We start from the raw sequence: 19,201 nt of genomic DNA, 5'->3' as shown, positions 1-19,201 counted from the left end.
GGTCACTGTTGCTCAGGGAATGGAAAGCGGAGTCGGCCTTCAAAAAGTCCTCAACGTCTCTGCCCTACCAGAGTGGGTGTCTATTTGGAGAGAAACCGGATCAGCTTATCTCCGACGCTACAGGGGGAAAGAGTAAATTCCTCCCACAGCAGAGAACTAGGCGACCCTTCTGTTGTAAGCAACAGACGCGGTTTCGGTCCTTTCGCGGCAATCCCGGTTGGTCCATTACAACCACCTCTTCCGGATTGGGGCGCTTCCCTCGTGGGGACAAAGGTCCCCAGGGCTCGTACAGGGCCAACCAGTCCTGGAAGACCCGACCTAAACAATCTAGATCTAAGGGATCCAGGTCCCATAGATTCTCGGCTCAATGACTCATGGCATTATCCGGTAGACACCAGCAGGATAGCTGGTCGTCTACTTCTGTTTCGTCGCGTCTGGCTCTCCGTTGTTCATGACGAATGGGTCAGGGAACTGGTGTCCGCCGGATACAAAATATAGTTTTCTCCCCCTCTTACCCCCCCTCTGGCACGGTTCTCGCCCGCCAAAGGCACAGGCCTGGTCTTTTTACCGGGCCATCGATTCTACTCGAACTTATTTCTGGTTCCAAAAGACGAAACGGAGCGGCCCATTCTGGTCCTGAAACTCCTAAACAAAGTTGTCAGGGTCCGACACTTCAGGATGGAGTCCCTCCGTTCCATCATCTCCTCCTTGGAAAAGGGGGAGTTCCTAGCATCCATCAACATCAAGGATGCTTATCTTCATATCACGATCTTTCCCCCACACCAGCGGTTCCTGCGCTTCGCTGTCCGCGAAGGACATTTCCAGTTCACAGCTTTTCCCTTTGGGCTCGCCACCGGATTTTACGGTGAGTACGCAAAAATATTATATTATATTATAAACTTCTGTGAAGCACTAGGGAGTTCAAGGTTCTCACCACACATCTAGATACATTCCTTGAGGGGTCTAGTGTTTAGGCACATCCAGCTCTCTCCAAACACGGCTTGGCGTCCTCTCTCGATTTCAGCCATTTTTGCCATCAAAATGTCAAGCGGTATTACTTCCAAGCCCTGCCATGAGTGTAAACTGTACTTTTCCCCCACATATGGATTATCTGCATACTCAGGGCAAATTGCACAACAAATTTTGGTCCTTTTTCTCCTATTACCAGTGTTTAAAATAAAAAAAATTTGGTCTAAAGCAAACTTTTTGTGAAAAAAGTAAAATATTAATTTTTTTCCTTCCACATTGCCCTAGTTTAGTTATTTATTAACTATTTTGTATGCATAAGTTTCTGGTTTAAGGGTATAAGAATTAAAAGTTTGAAAATTCAGAAATTGTCAAAATATTCTTAAAATTTCCAATATTTTCACAAATAAACACAAGTCACATCGAACAAAAGTTACCACTATCATGAAGTACAATATGTCACAAGAAAACAGTTTCACAATCACTGAGATCCATTGAAGCATTCCAGAGTTATTACTTTGCTAGATGGAGGCCTGATGCTATCGCATCGGGAGGGCGGTAATGTCATGATGGAGGCAGGTTTTGCAGTGTTGAGAATCTCTCCCCCCATGTGCTCACCCACCTATCCACTCTCTCTTTCCCCATGTGCTGACTTCTCCCATCTGTGCTCTCTTCTTTGACCTGTCTACCCCATGTGCTATATGCATTGTTGTTGTCTCAGCGATGCTGTTGCTCTTCAAGAGTCTCATTTGCCCGTTGTTGTCTTCGATGTTGTGCCTTTGCTGCTTTCCTTTTATTGTCATTGGCGTACTTTTTAGGAGGAGCCATGTGGGTGGATATTTGCTTTTTATTTGCTTTTTAAAGGGGTTTTTCCACAAAGGAAAGTTCATTTTAAAAATTGTCTGTGTCTGACCGTGTAGAGAACATACCACAGCTCCTGGGCAGGGGAGGAAGCAAAAGACAATACTGACATTACAGCAGGAGATCGCAGAGGATACATTTTGTCAGGTAAAGTATTGTTTAAAAACAGTCAGTGAATTATTTTACCTTACAAAAGAAATCCTCAGCCATCCCCTGCTGTAATGTCAGTATTGTCTTTTGCTTCCTCCCCTGCCCAGGAGATGTGGTATGTTCTGTACACGGTCAGACACCGAAAATGTTTTAAAATGAACTTTCATTCGTGGAAAACGCCTTTAGGCTATGTGCACACGTTCGGAATTGCCACGGAAATTTCCACATTAATTCCGCAACTCCCTGCCGCGGAAAATACGTATGTGGAATTCGCATGCATTTTCCCACTAAACACTAGCGTTTTACAAGCGTAATTAGCTTGCAGAATGCTAGCGTTTTTCAGGCAATCTGTAGCATCGCTTAGAAAACTGATTGACAGGTTGGTCACACTTGTCAAACATAGTGTTTGACAAGTGTGACCAACTTTTTACTATTGATGCTGCCTATGCACCTTCTCTGAAGGTGTTGGGCTCCTGTTTTGGGTTTGGGCAGCAGTCACCGAGTGGGGCCATGTCCTGACCTGTGGGCAGTCCTGTTGTAGACTGATTCCGTATTAACGCATTAATGGTTTAGTAATGAGATGTCCCACCAACTCTATAGGTCTGATGGCCAGTTGTCCACTTATAGTCATATAGTGTTCTTAGGCCATGTTCACACCGTATCCTGATCTGTGGCCGTGTTTTTTTTCTCCTACGCCTCATTGGGGGACACAGGACCATGGGTTTTATGCTGCTGCCACTAGGAGGACACTAAGTGAACACATAAAAAATTAACTCCTCCTCTGCAGTATACACCCTCTCTCTGGCTAAGATTGAACCAGTTGCTTGGTGTCTGTAGGAGGCATTTGGGTCTGTTTTTTCAGACCCAAATGTTCTTATTTTATTTTTTGTAAATTTTTATTTCAGTGTAGTCATAGTTTATTGTCTTTTGTTTAATGCTCCTACTGCTTTGCTACCGAACTATGCTCCTAGTGGCAGCAGCATAACACCCATGGTCCTGTGTCCCCCAATGATTGGCTCGGTGAAAAGGATTTTACGGTGAGTACACAAAAATCTCTATTTTTTTTAAATTTTACCATGGTTTATGCCGCATATATAATATACCAGTGAAGATCTTAAAGAGATGTCCCCATGTCTACCTCTGTGCACAGCTGAGTGAGCCCGATCTACATATAACATTTTTTTTTAGTTCTTTTGGAGACTTGAACTTGCAATTGATCACTTATTCTTTGTATTGTAATATTTCAGTGTGGTAATATATAGTGATATTGAAATTGTGTTTTTGATTTTCACAGGAGGTTCAAAATGGCAGCCTTCAGCAGGCTGCCATGAAAAACCATTGGTTCCCCTCTATCACATCGCAACAGCAGCATTTACATGGTTAAATCGCAATGATTGGAGTCAGCTCTTACTGCTTTTACAGATAGATGCCAGCTCTGTAACACATTCGGCATCTGCCGTATATTGGTCAGACCCAGTTCCTGAGCCCACTCCATACACCTGCCATTACCATATGCTATAAATTACATCAATGTGGTCATTAATGGGTTAAATCTCCTGGTAACTGGCCATGAAGATATAAACCTAATAAGACATGACCTCTAATCTTATCTTATCTATGAGACAATTGTATACTGTGATTTTCAAAGCCACTGTTATAGATGTGAAGGAAGTGTCATCAGAAGGAAAGGAATTCGAGTAGTAGCGTCCGGAGACACTGGTATAAGCCTACTATTACAGCATATCGGCCTTTCTTTTGATCATTGGGTTCATGGAGCCATATAGATACAATTGGCGTAGACTGGGAGGTTTTCCTATCGTATGCACCAAACGGAGGCTACTTATATAAGGGGGTGATTCTTCACAGTGTTTTCATCAGAAAACCGGCATAAAACACTCTGAAAAATCTCATAATCTTTGTGCAACGCACAGTTGCGCAAACAATTTGTAACATTTGGTGTTTTCTCACAATTTTGAAGTAGCTTTGTAAAAATCGGTGGGGTTGGGCTACGATTACCTGTCAAATTCTATAAAAGTGCTGGCATTTCTTCCGCCAGTCCTTGACTAAAGTAACATTTCCTGGCAAGGTGCAAGGAGGCGCACGCAACTGAGAAGATGCGCCAGATTCATTAAGTGGTGTGTAGTTGCTAATGAATTCGACACGTTGTATTCCAGCGAGCTCTTCATTAAGACTGGCGTGCTCATGAATCTGCCCCAATATGTACAGAGTCTTAGATGCTTGTTTATTTGCGCTAAAATATTCTACCTTTATTTTTTGCAATTTTATGTCACTCTCACCACTTTTCTAGAAAGTGGATGGGGCTTAGTGAGAGGGGGCATAGGCAACCTTGACCAACAGAACTGGCATTGACTGCACTTTGGTGCACAGACTGTCTGATTTCAGAAAACGTAATCTGGAGCACCTTTATCCTGTGCTCTTCTAAAAGTCAAGACGTACATTTCTAAAAGGTTTTGCAAGTGCTCGTAGTTGTTTTAGATGGATGTTACTGTTGCTGCTTGGAAACTGTCCACAAGCTGTCGTTGATGAATCCATTTTATTGTTTTGCCTTTCTGGTTGATATGTCGGGACCTGAGTGCACTATTGCGATGTTCTGGGTAATGATAACTATCAGCCATAATTCGGTCATCAGTGCTATAATTTAGTGTAATTTATTGCAAATATGAATTACCTGTAATATAGCCGATTGCATTTACCTTCTTGTAGACACCAGGACCTGTCCCAGACTTTGTATCAAAAGAAATTCAGAAGCTGCACCAACAAAATTCAGAGCTGCGAGAAGTCATAGATCAAATGAGAAAAGAAATGGAGTCTTTATGTGACCAGATTTCTCCTGCCCCCCCTGAAGGAACAGAACCCCCACCTGATAACACTACAGAGAATGTGGTCACTGCTGGTGAGATGCCACCATGGGATGTCCTATCATAACACTTGTTCTCTTTGGTTCTCCTCTTTGTAATTTTGCTATTGTGTCTAGAATATGTGAGGTCACTGGAAGCAGAAATCCGAGATCTAAAGCAGAAGAACCGACTGAGCGAGGAGAAGCTTCAGGAGGCACTGTCACCAAAGGAAAATTCTGTGCTGCCTTCAACAGCAAAAGCAGTTTCTCCAGACAACGTCTACATCCAAAACCACATTAGTAGCCTGAATGAGACTATTGGTAAATGCTAAAAAAATTTATGTACAAAGAAACGATTTTTCCATGTGTCCCCATGCGTTCCTCATCTTGGTGTTGTATATCACAGACAGGAGCTTCTAGGAACGAATACTTCTATTATTTGACACAAAAGGGGCATTCCACTAGATAAAAATTCTCTTAGTGGAGGCATAAGAGATGTTCAATAAAGCCTGATTAACCATTTTGGGTATGTGCACATGACGTCTTTTTCAGGTGTACTCCGCCTGGAACCTCCCTGAAAAAAAGCATAGTGAAAGGTCTTAATCCCTATAAAAACCATATCTGTATAGCTGATGTCCATCACCTCCCTGTAACTTGATGGACATTGCTTGGCCACAGGGCGCGCTGCCTGGACAGAGACCTCCATCACACATGTATACAGTGAAACTGCAAGAGCGAGCAGGCACACGCCGCTAATACACTAGTCAGTGTAGCGAGCAGCTTCTCCTTCTGTTCTGAGCTTTCTGAGTTCCCGAGAACTAATTTAATAGGGAAATGTGGGAGACCCACGTTCAGTCAGACTCGGAAACGTGTATTTTATGTATTTTTGGAACGTGGTGAGAAGTGCTCCCAGCGTAAAAGTATTGGGTCTGCCATACCTTCCTACGCAGTGGGCCACCTCAAAAATATAGATGACGTGTGCAACTGTCTGGTTTACATCCATATGTGAACATAAAGCAGAATTGTGATGGAGATAGAGCCGTCATGAAATATCCGTGTTTGCTTTATTTCAGGAGCATTGAGAGCTGACAAAGTGGCGTCGGCTGCGTCTCAGAAGAAATTGGAGGCAAGAGCAGCTCACTTAGAGTCTCTGGTTACAGAACTCACACAGAAGGTTCGTTCCTAAATGGATTGATAAGACGCCGGGCAAAACTGGACAGTGAGGCGTATTTATCGTGGCGGTCTAATTCTTAGTAAGGTCACACCAAAGAATTATCATGAATAACCATTCCAAGAAATGCTCATTTCACAATAATTTGTAAGTGTGAACAGGCTGCCAATCGCTCAATGAACGAGCAACACGCCTATCGTCAGGTGAAATGATCTTTGGTGCTGCATGAAAGATCATCTCTATGCAGCACAGTGTCCTGTGTAATCAGGACTTGTGCTGCCCAGAACAATGGCACTGAATGACACACTTGACCATGCACAATTCCTGATAGGCCTCTTTTAGCAAAGCTATAACCCTGGAAGACTAGGTGTAGAAAGTGCCTAAGACACTTAGAATTCTGGCGCATGTAGTCTAATAAGTGTCCCCTGCTTTGTTATATGCAGTGTAGACCCCAAGGGTGAACAGTGCCAGATTCGGGGATGCCCACATGATTCATGCCTTTCCCCCTCCCTGCACTAGGCACAGCCCAGAATTTCTATCTTGCACAATGACTAGACTGTGAAATAAATGTCTGATTTATATCATAGATAAGGAGAACCTTTGGATAATCTGCGCTGCTGGTATCACATCTGATAAATCCAGTCCAGACAGAAAGTATTTGCTATTCTTCTTTATTCAATCAACGCGTTTCGAAGTACTACAGACTTCTTCATCAGGACAAAAAAACATGGAAAACAATGGTTTTCTTGTCCTGATGAAGAAGTCTTTAGTACTTTGAAACACGTTGATTGAATACTTTGTCTGGACTTAGATCTATCAGATGTGATACCAGCATTATCCGAAAAATGCTCCTTCTCTGTGATTTCCCGGTCTGATGACCCGTTGGACCTGAAGCAGCTGGATTTCTAAGCCATGGAAATGTTGTGTATACACAACTAAATCGGGTTAGTAGAACCTTATTTCATATCTTTATCTCCCTCTGACTAAGCCCTATTGTGCTGTTTTCTCCTCTTCGCTTTTTCCTTCTGATTTCTATCATGTTTCTTAGGTCCAGCAGAGGCAGGCAGAAATCAGTCAGCTGCAGTATCAGCTGCACAGTGAGACCCGACACAACCAAGCCACCATCTCCAGCCTGCACCATCGGCAGTCTGAGCTAGAGGTGCAGCTCACCGAGGCTCGGAAAGAGGCAGAGGAATTTTTCAAAGGAAACCTAAAGCAAAACCTGGAAACGGTGGAACTTGGGAATGAGGTTGTCAACGCAAATAATCTCTGTATACCGCTACAGTGACAGGTCTATCCGGTGCACTTTCCATCATCATGAATGCTTTATCCTCTTGGGTGCAGGCTGTATACCAGTTGCATCTTCCCATTAGGGCACTAACTTACTGGTGTATCAATCTTCACAAAAACTGTTGAAGAACTACAACTCCTAGCATTCTCACAGTTGTGGCTGTGGCTGTCATGGTATGATGGAATCTGCACTTATAGTGTTTTATAGCACCTGATTTGATATACACTATTTGGATAAAAGTATTGGGACACCTACACATTACTCCTCCAGGAGTATCCCATTCTAAGCCCATTGGCACTAATTGACCCAACCATGTCTGTATTGGCTTTGGTTGTGCACTGTACAGTCATACAGAAACAAAAAATAGCCTTCCCTAAACTATTCCCACAAAGTTGGGAGGTACAATTGTCCGAAATGTCCTGGTAAGCTGAATTATTAAAATTTCCCGTCACTGCAGCTAAGGGGTCAAGGCAAACCCCTGAAAAACAACTCCTATCAATATCCACATTCACCAAATCTTACATTTGGCACAATGCAGTCAGGCAGGTAACGTTCTACTATTCACAAAATCCAGACTTGTCCATCAGACTAGTGCTCCGGCACTCCACAGAACATGTTCCCACTTCTCCAAGGTCCAGAGGTGGCAGCTTCACACCACTCCATCCAACTCTTGGCATTGTGCTTGGTAACGTAAAGCTTACATGCAGCTGCTCAGTCATGGAAGCTCATCTCATGGAGCTCCTGGCACAGTTTTTGTGCTGATGTTAACCCAAGAGGAGCTTTGTAGTCAGTAGAGCATTGGTGACGTTCATGTCCCTCAGCATCTGTAGACCCTGCTTTGTAACTTGACGTGGTCCCTAATTCATGGGTTCCTATACTTTCCACTTTTCAATATAACCACTCACGTGTGATTATGGAATATTTAGAGGAAAGAAATTTCATGAACTGACTTTTACAATGAAGGTCCTATTACAAGACCACGATGGTATCCATGATCTCTTTAGAATGACCCATTCCCTCACAAATGTTCGTAAAGACAGACTGCACAGCAAGGGGCTGGATTTTATACATTTGTGATGGGACTGAATGAAACCCCTGAATTCAATGATTAAGAAGTGTGTGCTCCAATGCTTTTGTCCATATAGTGAATTTCTTAGAGCAAATAATTGCAGTGCCTGTGTGCTTCCTGTATATGGCAGCTGTTAATGCAGCATATTTCATGCTTCGTTCGCCAGTTATGTTAATGGTCATTTTGGTAATCCCCCCCCCCCCCCATTGTGATCTGCTCTTATTCTATTAGTGGAGATCCTCTACAACATTTTCTATTTTGTATAAGAAAAATGAAGTCCATCATCTAAGGATGTTTTCTAATCCTTCTTTATTGATGGCAATCCTTAGGTTGCTTCCAGAACATGGCAGATCTTTCAAAACTATAGTGGCCGCTACCGGGTACTACAGATCAACCTCAGATAGTACCCTGACATAGCCACTATAAAGATTATGGATCTGCCGTGTTCCTGCAGCATCTGAGAAGCCTCCAGTAATCACACCCTCATCGATAAGGTATTGATCATCAGTAAATGCTGGCCAAGCCCTTTAAGAGCAAATGATCGTTATGGCCAATTAATCATCTGAAATGAATTTGTACGTGCCTTAGGTCGATAGTCAAATGAAAGATCTTTACATCCAGGAACAATCTGTTATTGAAAGAATGTTCCTAGAGGGATTGTTCATTTGTTGCCTGGTGTCATTGAACATGAATGGCCAGGTGAAAGGACTACTGGCAAATGTGGACTAAGATGTGTATGACTGCTTCACCATAATCATTCACCAGACGATCGATTGTTCAACCACCAAATTGTTGTTATCTATTGTGCAGCCGCGATGACTGCTAAATTTGCAGTCATGACCAAAAGTGTTGGCACTCTTGAAATTGTTCCAGAAAAGAAAGTATTTCCCCCAGAATATTATGCTTGGTTATACACGTTTATTTCCTTTGTGTATACTGGAACAATGAAAAAAAAAAACTGAGAAAAAAAGGCAAATTGGACATAATTTCACATAAAACACCAAAAATAGGCTGGACATAATTGTTGGCCCCTTCAACTTCATATTTGGTTGCACACCCTTTGGAATAAATAACTACAATCAATCTGTGTTAAATGGGATTTAGATCTGGACTCATTGCGGGCTACTTCAGAACTTTCCAGCGCTTTCCATCCAAACAGTAGAATGATGTGCTTTACCAAAAAGCTCTGTTAGTCTCATCAGTCCACAAGACTCTTTCCCAGAAGGATTTTGGCTTACTCTCATACATTTTAGCAAACTGCAGTCTAGCGTTTGTATGTCTCTGTGTCAGCAAGGGGTCCTCCTGGGTCTCCTGCCATAGCATTTCATTTCATTCAAATGTCGACATATAGTTCTCTATGACACTGATTCACACTGAGCCTTGAATTTCTTTGGACCTTGATTGCGGCTGCTTATCCACCATACAAACTATCCTGTGTTGCAACTTTTCATCAATTTTCTCTGCTGACACATCCAGGGAGATTAACTACAGTGCCATAGGTTGTAAACATCTTTATTATGTTGCGCACCGTGGACAAAGGAACATCAAGATCTCTGGAGATGGATTTGTAACCTTGAGATTGTTGATATCTTTCTATAATTTTGGTGCTGAAGTTCTCACACTGTTCTCTTTTCCTCTTCTTCTCTTTCATGCTGAGTGTGGCTGAAACAGACACACAATGCAAAGATTGAGTAAACGTCACCTCTTTTTATCTGGTTTCAGGTGTGATTTTCATATTGCCCACACCTGTTACTTGCCACAGGTGAGTTTGAACGATCATCAAATGCTTGAAACAAAGTTGTTTCCCGCAATTTTAGAAAGGTGCCAACATTTTGGGAGGTTTTGTGTGAAACTATGTCTAATTCGCCTTTTTTCCTTCTTTTTTGTGTAGTTCCAATACGCACAAAGGAAATAAACATGTGTATAACAAAACACGTGTAATTGCAATAATTTTCTGGGAGAAATAGTTCATTTTCTGGAACAATTTCAAGTGTGCCAACACTTTCGCCCATGACATGGAAAGCAGCACAGCATGCAGATGATATCACAGCTTTTCTAATAGGATTACTATATCATAGCATTACTGATTTGTAGGTTTCTGCCCTGAAGTTGGAGCTGGCCAGTCAGCGGGCCCCGGTGGTCCTCAGCGAGGTATGTACCATTTGTTTTTGGTTGGCGCTGTGTGGCACTGCCCAGTGGCAGGTGTATACGGTACTTATGAACGCCTCCAGGGGCCTGTATCATGGAGGCAGAGTCTCTATATTTATGTTTGCGGGCTGCCATGGTTTCAACCCTTTCATGTGCAAATTGCCTCTCTTTTAGTCTATGACCATGAAGGAGCTTCGGGAAGAGATCCTAACTCTTCGTCAGCAGCTGGTGGCCCTCACGTCCCCAGGCGGTGGTCCGTCTAACCCTTACATACTCCGAAACAAACTGAAGGAAGCAGTGAAGAAAATTTCTCAGCTGAGTTTGGAGAAACAACAACTTATTGACATGGGGAACAGACTGCGAGCAGAACTGTCTGCGGCTGAAGGTGAATTAGTACTGTTGTGTTAGGATGGTATTGGAAATAATAAAATAAATCAGATTGACAGTAAATAAATAAAAAAGCTGCATCTGAAAGAGCACTAATGGTTTTACTGTGGTTTTCAACACGTTGGTTGTTTTTAGAGTGAAAAACGTATTTTTTTTAATTTACATGTTTCAATTAACATCCGCATCATAACACACAACAAAACTTCATGGAGTTTTTCCGATGATGTTTTTGATGTTTGATGTTTTTGATGCGGTTTTAAAGGGAATTGGTCACCAGGTTTTTCCCACCTATACTTTGTGCAGAATATTGTAGGGCCAGAGACCCTGATTACAGCAATGCATCACTTACTGGGCTGCTTAGTATAGTTAGTATATTTTGATACAATCACCGATTTATCAGAAGCAGATTATCAAAAGAGGACTAGTAAGCCTGTAGTCCTCCTTATTCATGAGCTCTGTATAACCCCACCCCCACCACTGATTGGCAGCTTTTCGGTGAAAGCTGCCAATCAGTGATATGGGCGGGGTTATACAGAGCTCAGTAATCAGAGAAATGCTAGATCTACAGCAGATAAAACTGTGATTTTATCAAAATAATAGCAAGCAGCCCAGTAAGTGGCACATCACTGAAGTTAGGGTATCTGCCCCTATATTATGATACTTTTAGATGAGGCAGCAAAAAACAGTGACAGATTCCCTTTAACAGCACCTCAACTGCAACACCTGAAAACAACCCAATAAACAGGTGATTGGCTTAGATGACACTCCTTATGCCATTGGCTATCACCATTATCAGCCCCTCACATAGTAGTATTCATTGAATGCAAATCCAGAGGTCAAGAATACAGTGGGGAAAATAAGTATTTGATCCCTTGCTGATTTTGTAAGTTTTCCCCCTGACAAAGACATGAACAGTCTATAATTTTAAGGGTCGGTTAAATTTAACATTGAGAGATAGAATATCAAAAATAAAATCCAGAATATCACATTGTATAAATTATATAATAGCGATTCCACCCGCCGCTATTGCGTGCACATGTCAGCTGTACAAAACAGCTGACATGTCCCGGCTTTGATGCGGGCTCACCTCCGGAGCCCACATCAAAGCGGGGGTTCTGACCTCGGACGTACTATTCCATCCGAGGTTAGAAAGGGGTTAAAAATGGGTCGTGGCTGGGTCTTCTGTTGTGAATTCTGTGGCCAAGCTCCCTCCTGTGGTTGTGAGTGGTACTGCGGCTGGTTCTGTCTATAAGCTTCCTTTGGTGGATGAGAGTGGTACTGCGGCTTCTGAGTTTCCTTCCTCAGGTGATGTGGTTAAGTCGTTAGGTGCTGCTCTATTTAACTCCACCTGGTGCTTTGATCCTGGCCTCCAGTACTGTTATGAACAGGTAATTTAGAACCACAATGGACCTTGAAGTTCAGAGCACACAAGGTGACCTGTCATTTACCAAAAACATAGGACAAGCTCTGAGACGTGGAAACTCTGCTGACCGCAATCCCTAATCCTAACACACCACACTAGAGGTAGCCGTGGATTGCGCCTAACGCTCCCTATGCAACTCGGCATAGCCTGAGAAACTTACTAGCCCTGAAGATAGAAAAATAAGCCTACCTTGCCTCAGAGAAATTCCCCAAAGGAAAAGGCAGCCCCCCACATATAATGACTGTGAGTAAAGATGAAATACAAACACAGAGATGAAATAGATTTAGCAAAGTGAGGCCCGACTTACTGAATAGACCGAGGATAGGAAAGATAGCTTTGCGGTCAACACAAAAACCTACAAACAACCACGCAGAGGGGCAAAAAGACCCTCCGCACCGACTAACGGTACGGAGGTGCTCCCTCTGCGTCTCAGAGCTTCCAGCAAGCAAGAAAAAACCAATATAGCAAGCTGGACAGAAAATATAGCAAACAAAAATAACACAAGCAGAACTTAGCTTATGCAGGATAGAGAGGCCACAGGAACGATCCAGGAGGAAGCAAGACCAATACTAGAACATTGACTGGAGGCCAGGATCAAAGCACCAGGTGGAGTTAAATAGAGCAGCACCTAACGACTTAACCACATCACCTGAGGAAGGAAACTCAGAAGCCGCAGTACCACTCTCATCCACCAAAGGAAGCTTATAGACAGAACCAGCCGCAGTACCACTCACGACCACAGGAGGGAGCTTGGCCACAGAATTCACAACAGTCTTCCAGCAAGACAATGACCCAAAACATACAGCCAAGGCAACAAAGGAGTGGCTCACAAAGAAGCACATTAAGTTCATGAAGTGGCCTAGCCAGTCTCCAAACCTTAATCCCATAGAAAACTTATGGAGGGAGTTGAAGCTCTGAGTTGCCAAGTGACAGCCTCAAAATCTTAATGATTTAGAGATGATCTGCAAAGAGGAGTGGACCAAAATTCCTCCTCACATGTGTGCAAACCTCATCATCAACTATAAATAACATCTGACTGGTGTGCTTGCCAACAAGGGTTTTTGCCACCAAGTATTAAGCCTTGTTTGCCAGAGGGATCAAATACTCATTTATCACTGCAAAATGCAAATACATTTACAGAATTTATACAATGTGATTTTCTGGATTTTATTTTTGATATTCTATCTCTCAATATAAAAATTAACCTACCCTTAAAATTATAGAATGTTCATGTCTTTGTCAGTGGGCAAACTTACAAAATCAGCAAGGGATCAAATAATTGTTTCCTCCACTGTATATTCTGGTCTACTGTGATCACATAGGTACAAACCTCTACACTGTACAGTGGGATCACATGTCCCTTTACAAGCTGTGCACTAGCACCAAAGGTTTCCTTTCAATGACAACAAGCAGGGGTCTTCAGACTATGAGGAAATGTTATAGAAAGATGCATAAAGTTATCAGTGAAAACAGACATTTCATTTATTATCGGCCATCGGGTTGCACTTACTGAATTGAGATTATAGTAAAAGTATGTAGTAGATGATTCCCATTCACCACTCCCTTAACTCTGTGCTCTCTCGAGGCAACCGGATGTTTTTCCGGAGTGACGTTATTATTAATCACAACATATATCGAAAAAACAAAACTATGACTTGGCTACAAACTGCATTTTATCAAGCTATACATTGTAAAAGACATAATACTATTCATGCCATTAATAGTAAAAGAGATCATCTTTTTCTCCTCACCCATGACAGCATTTGAGAGAGTGGGATCTGCCCCTATTACTGGACAGAAACCAAGAGCAGAAAATAAAAGGGCACCTCCTTCTTTCTTCTTAAATGTGTTTTTCTGTCCTTTGGTGTAGAAGTCTTGAGCACACAGCTGGTGCAGCCGTGAATCATGGAACAACATGGTGTGTTCTATAGCAAAGTCTAGTAGGAATGGCAATGCGTACAGGGGCCCAGTTGGGTGCTGAAATGCTAACTTCACTTTGGGAGAATCTAGATATAATACTTCAGGCCTTGTGTTTCGATGGGCCTGCAGCCTTGTGTTTTCGCTTCTACAGTGGCTTGTGATTTCCACTTGTCCTCTCGTGTGGCCTTGTAGCCTGGCGTTCCTCGTTGACCTTGCAGATTTGCATTTCTTGTTTAGACTGCACCTTGGTTTGGGGCACCTGTCTCGTGAGCAGGAGATCCTGAGATCCGTTCTCAGCAGTGCTTGGTGTTCATCTTCTCTGTATGAATCTTAAAGCATGTGTTGTGGTTGGCCACTGGCCTCATGTTTTGGGCTGGCCGCCTCATGATTGGCTTCATGTCTTGTATGTTGGGCCGGCTGCCTCATGTCTGGCCTCATGTTTTGTTTGTTGGGCTGACCGCCTCATGTCCAGTGTTATGGCCTGTTGTGTCATGTCTGGTGTTGGCCTGCCACCTTGGGTATATCCTCATGTCGCCTATTTGCCATGCCACCTCATGTCTGGTGTTTGGCCTGCTTGAAGGTTTTCTGGCTGCTTCGTAGTTGTTGAATAGCCTGCCTCTGGTACCTCAGGTCTAGAATTTTCTTCAGCTGCCTCTGCCTCACGGCGTGACTTGATGAGGCCTTCAGTGGACTATGACTTTTAGTGGAATGTACAACTTTATAAGCTGTCATTTTTGCCTAGCTAACTTGTGGCTTCTAGGTCTGTTTTCACTACTGTCTCAAAGCTTCACTTCCCTTTACTAACAATACTATTGATATTGGTAAGGATGGCTTCCAGATGATACCGTCAGTCTGTTGACAGTCTATTAAACATCAAGGAGGGGCCTTAATAAAACACAGTCCTGGGGGTAGCTGGTGAGTCCGACAGTTTTCCAGTCCATCCTTCATAATTGGATAGCATATTGAACTGGTCCACATTTAACACCTCTGTCCCAGTTTGTCGTCTTGATAGGCCACTAGGAACCCTAATCAGGGCCTTGTTAGGTTTACCATGGTTTTTAAATCACTTGACTTCTGCTTTCATTAATATGCTAAGTCTCGGTACTAATTCCTATATACTTCAATTGTTGGTTAGGTGATTTAACAAGTATAGAATCTCTAAATTAAATCCGAGGAAGCTAACCAACCATACATACAAGTGAAGTCTATAAATATAGGCCCTCTCTAAAAAAAAAAAAAAAGTTATTGTAATCAGTATAAGAACGCTTTTTTTTAACTCTAATTGGTGCTCCAAATCGATAGGGACATTATCTTGATAGAATGATATCTAAAACTTTCACAATCTTCCTTCCTTAAAAACTATTCATTGAGCTAGGATGTTCTTGGGATCTTTTTTCAGATGTAAGATCTTACTGGGGTGCTCTCTCCCAATCAGAAGATTCCTTAGTTATTGTTTCTCGGGTGACTTCATGGGTGAAGGGAAAAAATTCTAATTACTTACCGGTAATTTGACTTTCCTGAAACCTCTATTTATTCCCTACCTCTGGCTTATGGTTGGTGGTGGTTCTCAAGCTTCTCTTCTCAAAATGAAGAATGGGCTTGAGTGAATGTATAAATGATAATGATGAGAATTCCTACATGACTTCTTGGAAACCACATTGAAGGAGGAAGTGGCAGTTGCCTTTTTATTTTGTGCTCTTGGCTTCCTGTCCAATGTCCAATGATAGGGATAGATCCCACTGTCTCGGGTGCTGTCATGGGTTTTAGGAAAATCAAATTACCGGTGAGCATCATTTTCCCGTTTCTTACTTAATAAAGGCCTTTGCATTTTATTTTGCATATGGTGTGGTTAATACAGAAGTCTATTGAGGTGCCTTCAACGTTTCTCAGACTGTAGTAAAAGTACATGACTATGGGTTTTTCCACCTTTTGGTGTTAGTTCTATAAGTAAGCTTGGGGACCCTCTTCCAAAGTATTGTTAACCCTTTCAGTTTTCATCTATATATACCGAATATAGTAAATGTTCCCCTTTGCAGGAAATGCATCAAAGGAACCCGTTTCTCAAGTTATCAAGACTCCTCCTTCTAAACTTCACCCACGAGAGACTCAGAATCGCCTTTCAGCACTGGAGGGTCTGCAGTACCAGCTAACCTCACAGGTAGGCTATTGTTGGCATAACACTTTTGCTGGCATTCTGCCAGTGTTAGTGCCTTCTTGTTAAAATAGGGAGATCAGGAATGGATGGGGGGGAGAGCAATGCAGACAACTATAATTTTTTTACGTATAGTTCAGTAAGTGGGCCACTAGTAATTTCAATTCCCGAACTTCAAAATTCTCATCAGAGGTTGAAATATTTTGCACTTAGTCACAATATAAACAGCAGCTCTGAAGCACAAACTTCTGTGAAGTGAAATGCTATTAAACAGCAGAATGAGAATATCCATTTGCCCATCTAATGCTGTATTATTTGGGTGGAGATGCAATATGTGTAGTAATATTGCATCCCCGTAGTATATAGTAACGGTACACGCCGCATGTGTGAAAGCCATCTAACGTAGGTTTCCATGAATTGTATAACTTTTTATCCCATTTTAGCCTCTGTTCTCATGAATCATGTTCACCATGATGTATATGCTTTTATATATACGCATCTCCATCTGCAGCATAAATTGACATGCTATAGCTTGAACAAAACAGCTCCTGCCCAATACATGCTGCAGATATCATTCAAGACATGTGCATGAGATTTCTTAAAATTCCATGCACTTTGCTGGCACTGTAAAATGTTTGTGAAATTTTGAGACAATATCTGTTTAGTAACTGTAAGGCTGTGTGCACATGTCGCCTTTTTGCCACATGGATTTGTCACAAAAACTAAAGGTAATCTGATGTTAGCAAAGTGTATTAGAATCCTGAAGTCTGATGCACACGTTTCTTATTTGTAACTTGCAGATTTAAATCTGCAGCATCTCAATTCTATCAGCATTTTTTCACGCATCAACTTCAGTTAACTCAGTCAAAAAAAGTGTAAAAGTGATTATGAATTTGCTGCGTTTTTGTAGCGTTTTAACATGCGTTTTTAGACCCCAGTGAAAGTGATAGAGATAGATTATAGACAGACAGACAGATAGACATATAATTGCACAACTCCCTGACATATAATAAAATTGCACCCTGTGTAGCTTTTTATGATTAAATAAATTAATGAAAAAAATGGCTTGGAGTCTTAACCATTTTTTGTAGCCAGCAAAGGTAAAGCAGACAGATGTGAGCTTATATTATCAGGCTGGGAGGGTCCATGGTCATTGGGCCCTTCCCAGCCTAAAAATACCAGCTCTCAGCCACCCCAGAAGTGGCGCATCAGATTAGATATGCCAATTCTGTTATGGGGATGTCGTTAATAGATATCTCTCCATTACTAACACCAGGGCTTGATGTCAGCTGTGTTTTTGGACAATTCACAGCTGACATCAACCCCAAGCCCCATTACTCCTATTGCCACCACACCAGGGCAATCGGAAAAAGCCAAGGCAGGATCCCAGAATTGGCACATCTAATGTGATGTGCCACTTCTGGGGCAGCTGAGAGCTTGGAATTTATGGGCCTATTAACCAGGTATGTTCCCAGCCTGATAATATAAGTCCGGAGCTGTCTGCTTTACCTTTTCCAGTTACAAAAAATGGGAGGAGCCCACAGTTTTTTTCATTTGTTCATTCATTCATTCATTCATTCATTCATTCAATCATTCATTCATTCCTGTATTTATTTATTTAATCATAAAAAGCTGTCCAATAAGCTTCACAGGGTGCAATTTTATAATATGTCGGGGTTATGCAATTATGTCTTTCGGGCGGTCTATGTCTGTATATCTATGTTTGTCTATCTATATTTATTATCTATCCTAAAATGCTCAAAATTCTTGTGAAGAAATGCAGAAATGGTGTAGAAATTTCTGCACTGAAATACCCAATGTGTGCACTTAGCCTAAAGTGTTCAGATGAGAAATTCCTTTTGGTTTCTTACTGTACTTTTTTCTGTTTTATCTTCTCAAGGAGTTACAATTTGCCCAGTACCAGAAATTTACCAAGGATCACACCACTACAGCAGCCAGAAACAAAATGGACGGAGACACTTCTGTAGTGTTAGGTGCTAAGCAGGTAAATGAGTAATGTTGGCTGTGCCCTGAGCGGATATTTTCTGCAGAAGTGGAGAATAGTCCCGTCTTGGTAATTTGCACTATTCGATTTTTATCTATTGAAATCACAATTGGATGGATATTTTCTTTGACATAGGATCCCGCTTTACAGGTGTATGTGGAAGATGACTATACTGTATGTGTTTAAAACCAGTTACGAGCTAGCCGCTTTTGCTTCCACCTGGCATCAAGTAATCACTGGATCCGGTGAAGGAAACTCTGTTGTATCTTCCCATACAGTAGGCATGGAGCATCTTCATTGCTGGGTATACAATGATCAGGAAGGCTGAACGGTAATAAACCATCTCTGCCTTCTCTGTGGTGATTCTGTCTTTGTCTGACAAACAGCTTCCCGCTCCCGCAGCTGCACATGCAATGGCATGTCACTTCAGAGTAGAATATGTATTCTACTAGTCCTTCATTGAAATAGTAGAATATGACAGATCACGCTTTTTCTATTGTAGTTCATCAGACAAAATCCCCTTCCCTAAAAAAATAAATGAAAAAAAATAACATTATTGGTACGAGAAACAGAAACGAAACTATCAATTTTTGACATTTATGCCACATGGTGAGCCCTGTAAATAGAGGAGTGATGAAATTGCAGAATAAGCAGTCAAAAAGATTCACGTGCACAAAAAAATAGCACTCATGAAGATAACATCTTGTCACGCAAAAAAAAAAAAATCAAACCCTCATCCATCGTCTCTGGTGGGAAACAAAAAGATATGGCTCTTAAACTATGAGGCCGAATCTTTAAAAT

At 41.9% G+C, this 19,201-nt stretch overlaps 1 protein-coding gene across 4 annotated transcripts in view; it reads left to right on the top strand.

Moving 5' to 3' along the window:
• CCDC57 (coiled-coil domain containing 57) overlaps positions 1–19,201 on the top strand; it is a 178,120-nt gene that overhangs the window by 137,364 nt on the left and 21,555 nt on the right. For 3 of the 4 annotated variants that reach the window (XM_069752484.1, XM_069752482.1, XM_069752483.1), the window contains exons 11-18: positions 4,702–4,891; positions 4,973–5,155; positions 5,908–6,008; positions 7,054–7,254; positions 10,460–10,516; positions 10,688–10,898; positions 16,280–16,401; positions 18,296–18,400. In XM_069752484.1, coding sequence (XP_069608585.1) covers positions 4,702–4,891; positions 4,973–5,155; positions 5,908–6,008; positions 7,054–7,254; positions 10,460–10,516; positions 10,688–10,898; positions 16,280–16,401; positions 18,296–18,400 — 1,170 coding nt within the window. The remainder of the gene's footprint in view (positions 1–4,701; positions 4,892–4,972; positions 5,156–5,907; positions 6,009–7,053; positions 7,255–10,459; positions 10,517–10,687; positions 10,899–16,279; positions 16,402–18,295; positions 18,401–19,201) is intronic. The other variant, XM_069752485.1, reaches the window with a different exon arrangement.

The sequence above is a fragment of the Ranitomeya imitator genome, chromosome 2 (assembly GCF_032444005.1).
Source record: "Ranitomeya imitator isolate aRanImi1 chromosome 2, aRanImi1.pri, whole genome shotgun sequence".
NCBI lineage: Eukaryota > Metazoa > Chordata > Amphibia > Anura > Dendrobatidae > Ranitomeya > Ranitomeya imitator.
Note: the sequence above shows the minus strand (reverse complement) of the source record. Positions and strands in the feature narration are given on the sequence as shown.